The sequence below is a fragment of the Capsicum annuum genome, chromosome 2, assembly GCF_002878395.1.
Source record: "Capsicum annuum cultivar UCD-10X-F1 chromosome 2, UCD10Xv1.1, whole genome shotgun sequence".
Classification (NCBI taxonomy): Eukaryota; Viridiplantae; Streptophyta; class Magnoliopsida; order Solanales; family Solanaceae; genus Capsicum; species Capsicum annuum.
Genome location: NC_061112.1, coordinates 144,881,505 through 144,892,956, shown reverse-complemented (window position 1 = coordinate 144,892,956; position 11,452 = coordinate 144,881,505). Strand labels below are relative to the sequence as shown.

The following is an 11,452-nucleotide window of genomic DNA, read 5'->3' as shown; positions in this document are numbered from 1 at the left end:
ATGGAGACAATCTCCTTGAGTCTTTTACCCACTTCATAATTTATTCAGGACAGTATGTACAGTTTAGTTCCCAGCTGAAGGATGACAAAATCAAAAAATAATATTGCAATTATTGGAAATAATGGAGCAAAATAGCAAACATCTCATAAATGTCTTGTGGATATTTATAGCCTGAATTAGCATTACAATCAACATGATTTTCTTAATCAGCAATCCGTTTCATTGCAAGTTCCAAAAGGTTCAGAAAAGCTGTCAGTTCAAGTTGTTTTCTTGTTGCTAAAGATAAAGATGCTGGGCTATTTAGTAGGTGTTTGGACATGCGATTTCATGTTTGTGATATGAAATCACGAGACGAAAGAAGCTTTTGGTCATGTGATCTCATCTCATGATTTCATATCATGCCATGAAATTTCAAATTCTCCAAAAAGCATGATTTGAGATTTCAAATCATGATTTGAGATTTTTCAATACAAAAATTAAACTCACAAGTTTATATTTTGTAAAAAGAATTCCATCATTTATATCCACCAACTATTTATTTCATATGTAAATAAAATTATCATTCATGTTATTACTCTTTAAACTATTTATATCTCATATAACCATTACTCTCACAAACATATAAAATTTATTATTACTTCAAACCAACTCACACGTTACCATTATTATTCACCAAATTCATTTTTTTTTTAATCAACAAACGGCTCAAAGTAACAAAGTTAGTTTGTCTTCTCAATTATTTGATCGAGAAATGCAAATTCAGCATGAGGAGATTGTCCGTATTATGTGGATGGATTATAAAACAGTAATACACTACAACTCATGTTCAATTTTGGTCAATAAATATATTTTTAGATTAGTTTTGTGATAGTGTCTTATACTTTTGTTATCAACTTTTGCTTATCTTATAAGATTGAACAAATATTTAGGACAATTTTGATAGTTTTCAGAACTTACGATATATTTATAAAAAAATATACAACACAAAAATTTCAAATTGCATGTCCAAACAAAACTTCAACTTCATCTCATAATTAATTTCAAATTATGATTTAACAAACAACCCCTTAATTTAAAGTACTTTAGAACTTTCATGCAATTTTAATCGCATGTATGGTACCTATACCTGGAGTGGAGCCCTCTCAAGGTTCAATTATTCATCCGTCATATAAATAAAAAGATGATTTATTTATTATGATTTTAGCATATCAGATGATAAATTGAAAATAATTACTCAATAACATTAATTCTACCCCACCTTTTTTTATAAACATGTTTTCTTGTGGGGTAAATGTATAGGCTGTGAAAGTGGTCCGCAAATAAGTAAGGGATAGTTATGCATGCTTTTCAGCCAACCAGCTTACCAACATATTTGGATAATACACAACATATACACTAATATAAAGAGTACATAATCTATATAATTAGTAAATTAGTTGGCCGAAGCGATTACGACTCATAGTCTCAAAAATATATTAAATGGATATATAGAGACATAATTTTATTAATGAATCGGTGAGCAATTGAGTCTCTTTTATTTGACAAATCAAAAAATAGTGATGTTTCGACAATAGTCTAATACTTCCTGTATTTTGTGACCAGCCCTCCTCACCTGTGTATCGATCGAAAGATAGGGCGGCACGAACGATCATCCATGAAATTTCCCCATCAATGGTGCTTTGCCATTCTATCCAAAAACAAATATGGGATAGATAGAAGTGCCAGAAATGTCGGCAGTTTAAGACAGGAAACAACTATAGTTTGTAATTCCCATAGTATTTAGCTTGTAACTTGTGAATCATGAGTCACATCCTTTAAACTGTTTCAACATATTGTAAGTTAAATTCCACTAGACAACTTTGAACACTGGAATCGACCAAAAAGATGTTCCATCCCATTCAAGCTTTATGAAAAGTGTACTATATATTATTACTGCTTTCCTTTTAGCTTCCATCAGTCATGTGCTTCGTTTCTATGCTAGAAACATGTATTATGCACAATCTCTTTAAAGTTAAAAGTGAAAAATAATTCAAAGGGCAATATAATGACAATATATCACCTTTTAGCTGTAGATTTCCTAATCACTTTTATCATCATCTTTCAACGATTAATTAAATCTAATCAAATGTTAATGAAAATCTAATCTACTTGTCAAAGTGATCTTTTTGTCCTGCTTGGTGCTTTTAGTGTCTGTATAAGCAGAAATTAAACAACATGATCGTTTAGAAAAGGTGACATACTAGTAGAGATGGGATTAGAAATGATGATATCTTGGACAAGGTGGGAGTGGCCTTTTGTGGTGAATAAGATGAGGGAATTAAGCGACACTAAAATGGTTCGAGCATGCGAAAAGGAGATGCCTAGTGAGATTTAAGGAGAGTAGAGGTGGATTGAAGAAGTATTAACGGAGGTGATTACACATTACATGCCACATCTTCAGTTTAACCGAGGACATGACCTAGATATAAGAGTATAAATATTGCGAATTAGAGTAGATTGTTAGTAAATAATTGATCATTGCCTGACTTTACTAGGATAGGCTTAGTGGTAGTTTGGGACACGTATGTGCTTCTCTTTTCTTACCAGTAGTTGTAGCCTTACTAGCTAGGATAGGCTTGGCGGTAGCTTGGGGCCGTATCGCTTTTGTAGGATAGACTTAGTCACGATTATAAATAAAGTTGGAGTCAAAAGAACTTGGGTTCTGCCAAACTTGCAGGTTCCTATATTAGAATCTACCAAGTAAATTTGAAGACAATTTTACTATGCATGCATTTTCTACTGGAGATTGTAGTACTGTAATGGATTATATTGTCTACTACTCAAGGAACAAGAAGTATCAACTACGGAGAAATTAACATTTGTGGACCATATAGGAAGTTAGAGCCACTGGTGAAAAATAAAAAAAGTAGTAAAAATATGACAAGTTTCTAGGACAACTGCGGTCCATTTCGTCATATATCGCTATTAAAAAATTACTATTTTCCCATTAAAAGTTTTCACCAATGAATGTTCATTGGTCATTTCCATGTGATTGAATCAGAAAAGAAAAAAATCATAGTGTTTTCACACGGAAAAACTAAAAAATATCAAGTATTTCAATGAGAATTTATTTTTCCTCCTGTGTACTCCTCCGTTTCAATTTAATTTGTATGTCTTAATTAGTTAGATTGACATGAAATTTAAAAAAATAAAAAATACTTTTGAATCTTCTAATTTTAAATTTCATTTAACGTATTAAATATATTATGTATGATGGTAGAGTTAATCACTTTTTTGTTAACCGAAACAGAGTGGAAATATCTCCTTCGGTAATCTATCAATATTTCTTTGCCTTGTCTTCCTTGAACTCCCCAACGAAAAGTCTATGCTAAGACTTTTTCTTTTTCAAATCCTAATTAAGATTAACTTCTTTGCTTCTAGATTTTACATACGTATATTAGGATGATTAAGAAAGACTAGTCTTAATTAACACTTGCAAAAGTCACACGGAAAACCAGCTGTGCCTAATTACCGGTATTTATGTGATGACTGATGCCAAACAAATTAATTAGCTAAACTGTGGGTACACAGTTGACTTTCACATTTCGTACTTTAATTTGATACGATTCCAGAATTTACATACTTCTATTTTTCAACAAATAAAAACTCATCATATTATCTATATATGTTCAAATGAACAAATAAAACACGTTTTAAATCTCTGTTGAATCATATTCGGGGCAAAACTAAGGAGTGCAAGGTGTTCGTTCAAATTTCATTTTTTCAAAAAAAAATTACATGAAATTATTTTATGAGTTATATACCTTCTTCTTGTGTATTTACTTGTATCTTAGTACAACGACAGACATGCATTAAGATATATTGTCTTGTCGTTATTAAGGAAGCAAAATGAGACCACAACACTGCAGTTGGAAATTAAACAAATGCATGAACATATATCTTTAGTCAAAATTTTTATTTTTACAATATCTTCAACTGTATATATGTAAAGTCTATGTTTGCTGTTAAATTTCCAGTTCAGCTGAGACAAACAACACCCAAGAATGCTTTGTACACGGCAAGGCTCTTAAAGTCAATGGGATTAGGGAAAATAAAGGTTGACTTCGTCTTACTTGTTTTAGAATTTTTGATAATTAAGAATTGAGTTTAGGTTTTATTCGTTATTGTAAACAAATTTTTACACTATCAAGTCATTTAAAATATGAAATTTGAAATCTGTAAAAATAAGATATATTACTTGTTACAATAGGTAAAATGACTTAAAGGTGTAAAAATTGTTTACACTGCGTTTTACTTAATACTCCTCTTAAGAATTAACCACTCCTCCCCTCTTAATTACATGCTAGCTAGTATCATCATCTTCTTTTTTTTTTTTAAGCATTTCAAAACATTTTGAATTCTATATGATAAGTATTTTGATACCGATTCTTCCGAATTTTAAGAATTCAAATTTATTGACAAAGAAAATTTCAACAATTGAAATATATAATACTTTCATCTGAATCGTTTTCAGTATTATTTTGTTTATATAATATTATAATACTTAACAGATAAGATTGATCACCCATGAAATGGGACGAAAAAAATACTTTAATATGCGTAACCAGGTTTGGACACGATCGCTTTCGAAAGTAGACATGATTTTGTCTAGACGTACAATTATTTTTTCGTAGTAGTTTTGCGACGTTCAAATTCGATGCGTATAATTTAAATTCATGTCTAATATTACGAGGTATTAAACGCATCCACCAAGTATATGTGATCGTATAGGCAATATCGAATAAATAGAGTATCTATCATGTCAATTGTAATTTACGATAAATTAACATTAGCTAATGACTAAGGCAAAACACTTATCAAGCCAAATTAGAATTAGTTTTTGGAAAATACATAAGAACAACTAATTTAAATGAAGGAATAATTGAAAAAATCCGCATAGAAAGTTATAAAGTAATCAAATCATGTTTAATGAGAATTAAATTCTTTACAAAAAAAAAAAAAGAAAAAGGCAAGAGCTGTGGAGAGTTTCTACTTGATTCTAATAAACCATCACGCTATATTAACATAAGGTGGTGGGGTTTAAAGGGGGAGGGGTCCTGGAACTTTACAGGAGAGGCAACAAAACATCTAACCATTAATATTTTGGAAAGATTTCCACAAAACAATTTTTTCTTTTTTTCTTTTTTTAAAAAAGGAAGATGCATGCATGGTTTCTATTCACAATTCTATCTTAGTCAAAGAAATTGATTTGCATAGAATTATTAACATATGGGATCTTAAGCATTGATACAAATCTTCCGTTTCTTATTCGCATAATGTAAGTACTCTCTATTCACTACTATATTTGTAGTTGAATAGAATCTGTAATTACTAAGCATTATCATCTCCATAATTAACTGTCTATGTAAGGTTGCAAATACATATATAATTCTACTTAATCCAATTAATTAGCATTATCATCTCCATGATTAACTAGCTATGCAAGGCTGCAAATTAATTAATATAATTCTATTTTATCCACGTATCAGTTTCTAAAACATTGATCCTAACCCAAGTAATCAATCAATTAAGTATGACACTGGATTGAATAAATAACTAATGGAAAGCAAAATAGTCATGAGATAGAAAGTTAGAAACCATAAAATTAACTGTCATCGATCAATATATGACTAACTAATGTATGTAGACCAACATATTAAAAATGAATAACACAATATTGTTTTCCAGCTTATATAATAACAACTTATTCGATGTAATTGTAACCTCACAAATAAATTTTGAAACATTTGATACACTTTTTATGAATTTTAACAGTATAACGTTAATTAGGTAAAATTTCAATTACAAATTAAAATTTGTCTATAGGTGAGCAGGCAAAAGGACATCAAAGTACAAGATTCTAGGTCCACCGTACTGTGTTTTCATCATCGATTGTTCCCTCATTATCATGAGATATATAATAGCAATTTGCAATAAGGTCCATTTAGTGTTAGTGGCCACGACGATATCAAACCATAACTGAAGAAACATTAACATTATTTATAAAGTTGGTTTCTCCCATTTCAGAAATTCTCAACACACACGGGATTCTCATCTTTTTGTTGATTTGACCGTTCGAAACCCTAATGACTGTTAAACGTGCTCGTTTTTCAGCATTTGCTCCACTATCATACCACCCAACAGTAGACGAGCTTAGGTTATATATATCGGCAATATTATAATATTCTTCTTACACTATCACGCTATGCAAAGAATATTTCGTAATAGTAAAATTACTTACTAGAAATTATAAAAATAACCTTTTAGCGTAGAACTTTCTTATGCTGATAACAACGTATATAATTTGAACTCTTAATTGATATGCACCCATATCTACCAAATTCGACAGACTTCATAGTATGAAAATTGAAAGACAACATACTTAAATTATTAGTATCGTAAATGGAAAGGATTATACCAAAATCGTGTAACATAAACACCGAGAAACATGATATACGCACGCACACATGCACACAAAAAGAAAAAGAAAAAGAAAAAAAAAGGTTAACTACCCTATTTGAAAAAATACGCAAATGTCATCTTTCTGATTTGTTCTTATCTAAAAACAAACTGATTCTTGATATTTGGTTCTTTTAATATATTTAAAATATGGGTCCTCTTGTGATGTCAAGATTTTTGCTTTATTCTCAAAACTGCTTCTACAGTTGCTCAGTTCTGAACTTCCTTGGTAGCTGGAATAAGTTTGCTGAATATAAATAAATTAAGTTTATTCTTTAAAAGAAATCGCATATGCCTGTCAATGAAAAAGAATTAACACGTTGATTCATATTAAACCATAGAGTAAAAAAAATTAGAAAATTATTTTGTATTTTTTTTTTTTTTTTAAATTGATCAAAGGAGGGAGAGTGAGAAAAGTGGATGCATGTATTGCTACTGTTGAAGAGTCCCATATATGTGAAAATGAATGGGTGGTCTCCTGAACTTGGATAATCTCCCCTTATGAGTATCAATGTATCCCAATTATTGTACCTATGTTGAAAATAAGCTTGGCCAATTAGGTTTAAGAAAATATTCCACAAATCATGTTAAATTATTATCGCAATAACCCATGGTAAGGAAACCATTCAAATATGAAACACAAACACACGTTGAAATACGAAAGAATTCAACGCAAGCCCTTTAAACTAAAGCAAATCATATAGTAAAAATAAACGAATTTTAGGAATCAAACATTTCCAATTAATTAAATCAACAGAATGACGAGACTATAGCTATAGCAGACAAGGAATTGACTAGGCGATGAAAACAATGGCAGGAGCATCCTGGTGGAAGGCTGGTAGCTATACTAGTAGACAATTAACAAAAGAACAATGCAGGAATACTAGTGACAACCCCGAGGATATGATGTTCATGTGATTGCTGCACAAATATATTCTTTTCACCCACTGATTAATTATCTTTACATAATATATTATCATGATAACCTCATTAATTTCTTTAATCTCCTGACATTTCTAACTAAAATAGTCCATTTAATAGTTAATCAAGTGGAGGTAAATATCAACATGGATTGTCGTGGACTGATCGACTGAGCTCCACCTTAAATAAAGGTCTCGGATTAAACTATGAAAATAGAGAAAATTTTGTCGGTAGAATTGCCCCTCAAATGGGCCCTGTCAAAGGCGAATCCATGATGTTAAGCTTGTGACTTCTTATAGTGAAACAAGCTAATACGTAATAATTGTCCTTATTTGTCACTGAATTGATGGCTACTATATCAATTTCTTATATTATTAATGGATGATTGGGTTCTCAATACAAAGACAGGGTTTGGGCAGGATCCGCGCGCTTGTAGACCTGCAACGTGCAATTCAAAATTTAGTTGAATTACAATATAAGTATCGCACATCGGCTGAAAATAAATAAACAAGTGATAGTGGACTTATTAGTAGTTAGCTCCTAAGAAATAGGCTTTGTATCAGTTCAGTTAAACAGTGAATTTTGCTCCTTCGCCGGCAGCCTATGTTTGTCCGTGACCAACAAACTCACCAGAAAGGGTTTGTCCATTCTGACTCCATGACAAAAGAACCCTAGCTGGACTTTGCTGACGTGCCATACATACTGGGCCCACAAGTTCTGACTTGAGCAGACAAGTGACGTTTTCTGGGGCCCACATGTTCCCTCTTCCACAGACCAGAACCCCGACAAATAATATTACAAAGTCGATGCACGGCAATCCATCGTCCAAGTCCATGCCTAAAATTACCAAAGATTTTTATTAGTGGGACTTCCACGTGTACATCCTTACGTGGAAAATGACGTGGATTAATGCCTTGCTTTGCAGTATAAATAGGTTCCCTTCTTAAGCAACCAAACCACACACAATTGAAAATTAACAATACTCTCTTAAGAATTATATATTCTGCTTTTATATTTTGCACTTCCACTTTTTTTCAATTATGGCTGTTGATTCTGGTGTTTCATCTCCTCTAGGTCCTCCGGCATGTGAAAAAGATGCCAAGGTCCTTCAGTTCATAGAGGAGATGACTAAGAATACGGATTCGGTACAAGAGAAAGTATTGGCTGAGATATTAACTCGAAATGCTAATACTGAGTACCTTCAAAGGTTCCAAGTTTTTGGTGCTGTTGATCGTGAAACGTTTAAGTCTAAGATCCCAGTTGTTACGTACGAGGATCTTAAGCCTGATATTGATCGTGTTGCTAATGGCGATCGCTCGCCAATCTTCTCATCTCACCCTATAACTGAATTCCTTACCAGGTCCGATATATAGTTACCTTTCTAAGTCAAATATTACATTATAATCTGGCATATATACATGTTCTAACCATTATTACTCCTTAGAGTTGTAAGCTTATAATACTGAAAGGTTGTTTTGGTTGAATATTAATAGTTCTGGAACGTCTGCCGGAGAGAGAAAACTGATGCCCACAATTGCCGATGAGTTAGAACGCAGACAGAAGTTGTACAACCTTCTTCAACCCGTGATGAATCTGTAAGTAATCTACACCGAGCTAGGGTTGGTATGCTATAACATATTTTGACCAAAAAAAACGTATGCTATAACATGCATGAATCTTTAATTAAGGAAATGTTTCTACATGGTATTTAGTCAAGTAAAATCACACTAATTGGGTGTTTGAATTGATTTTTAATAAGGAGCTTATAAGTCAAAAGCGTAATATCCTACTTTTAGCTTTTGACTTATTTTGACACTTTTAACTTAAAAATAAGTGCTTAAAATCACTTTTTTGCTTTGCCAAACACCACCTAAATAAGATGTAGAAACATTATGAAAATGAATCATTCTTAAATAACCCCATTAAAACAAATATTTTCTACTGAAATAAGTAACATGCTATTATGGCCTAAAGTACTGGAAATTTGTTACCAGAGAATTGATTATGGATTTTCCATGGACTGTTAAACAGGTATGTCCCTGGTCTAGACAAGGGGAAGGGTTTATACTTTCTGTTTATCAAGGCAGAAACGAAGACTCCAGGTGGCCTCGTTGCGCGTCCAGTCCTAACAAGTTACTACAAGAGTGAACAATTCAAGAAAAGGCCATACGATCCATACAATGTGTATACAAGCCCCAACGAGACCGTTCTCTGCGTCGACTATTACCAAAGCATGTACGCGCAAATGCTTTGTGGCCTTCTCATGAGAGAAGAAGTTCTTAGAGTTGGCGCTGTTTTTGCCTCTGGCTTACTCCGGGCCATCCGTTTTCTTCAACTCAATTGGAAGCAATTATCTCAAGATATTGCGTCTGGAACTCTAAACCCTAGAGTTTCAGACCCATCTATCAGAAAATGCATTTCCGAAATGCTCAAACCAAATCCTCAACTTGCTGAGTTTGTTGTTAAGGAATGTGAAAGTGAAAATTGGGAAGGAATCATTACTAGAATTTGGCCAAACACCAAGTACCTTGATGTGATAGTCACAGGTGCAATGGCTCAATATATCCCTTTATTGGATTATTACAGTGGGGGTCTACCAAAATCTTGTACAATGTACGCATCATCCGAATGTTATTTCGGACTTAATTTGAAACCAATGTGTAAGCCTTCTGAAGTTTGTTACACCATCATGCCAAATATGGGTTACTTTGAATTCATCCCTCATGACCCAGTCAACCCGATACAACTCTCCCGTGATTCACCTCCTCATCTCGTGGACCTCGCTGATGTCGAACTGGGAAAAGAATACGAGCTCGTGATCACAACTTATGCCGGACTATGTCGTTACCGTGTTGGTGACATACTCCAGGTCACTGGGTTTCACAACTCAGCTCCTCAGTTCAAATTCGTTAGGCGTAAAAACGTGTTGCTGAGCATTGACTCTGATAAAACAGATGAGTCCGAACTGCAAACAGCGATTGAAAATGCGACAGCACTTTTGCTTCCATATGATACTACTTTGGTTGAGTACACGAGTTTTGCAGATACTAAAACAATCCCAGGGCATTACGTTATTTACTGGGAGTTACTTGTAAAGGACCCGTCTAACTCTCCAAGTGATGAGTTGCTGAACCAGTGCTGCCTCGCGATGGAAGAATCGTTGAACTCGGTTTACAGGCAGTGTCGCGTGGCGGATAATTCAATCGGACCACTGGAGATTAGAGTTGTGAAATCTGGGACATTTGAAGAGCTGATGGACTATGCAATTTCGAGAGGTGCATCAATTAATCAGTATAAGGCTCCAAGGTGTGTCAACTTTACACCTATCGTGGAACTTCTAGACTCCAGAGTGGTTTCTGTGCATTTCAGTCAAAGTGCACCTCACTGGACCCCGGAGAGGCGACGTTGAAGACGAGCAGTCAAGTGATGTTATCAAGTCAATTAGTAGTGTTAGTGTGGGAAAATAAACATGGTTGGACATGGACCAAAAAGAGAATATATTTTTTTGGTTGTGTCCTTGCTTTAAATTTACTTTTTTCTGTATCTCTGTTGGATGTTTTGAATGTATGTTCAAAGTTGATTATGGTCTTTGTTTATGTAAAGAGTCGTTTTAGTATATGTAATTAAATTATATATGGATGTTTTGCTTGTTTTGATTTGAATCCCACGGCATATGTTTTTCTTTTCTTATTTTAAAATTTTATAATGGCTTAGGAATAGGCCATGAAAAAGACGTATTGTTTTTGTTTCAGCAGGTGATCTTTACGTGCATGGATTTTATTGTACCTGGTGTATATTCTCTTCCACTTCTTTCTTTTAAAATCCCTTTTTCTGACCAAAAAAAAATTAACAAGCTTTATGCTAGTCTTTATAAATTGGAAAATTGTCAGTCCAGATTGGGATTTCTTCTTAAATTAGTATAGAGACTAGTGAAGATATATAGTAAATTTAATTGATGGTTGGATCATGTTAGGTTTCATATATTATAGTAGGCTTTGGCAGTATATAATGAAACTTTTAGTTTATGGATGAC

At 33.2% G+C, this 11,452-nt stretch overlaps 1 protein-coding gene across 1 annotated transcript; it reads left to right on the top strand.

Annotated features, from left to right (window-relative positions):
* The first annotated feature begins 8,353 nt into the window (after positions 1–8,353).
* LOC107860228 (probable indole-3-acetic acid-amido synthetase GH3.1) lies at positions 8,354–11,081 on the top strand. The gene is made up of 3 exons (XM_016705502.2): positions 8,354–8,779; positions 8,913–9,014; positions 9,451–11,081. Exons 1-3 carry the CDS (start codon positions 8,460–8,462, stop codon positions 10,826–10,828), a joined length of 1,800 nt encoding a protein of 599 aa, XP_016560988.1. The 5' UTR covers positions 8,354–8,459; the 3' UTR covers positions 10,829–11,081.
* The last annotated feature ends 371 nt before the right edge of the window (positions 11,082–11,452 follow it).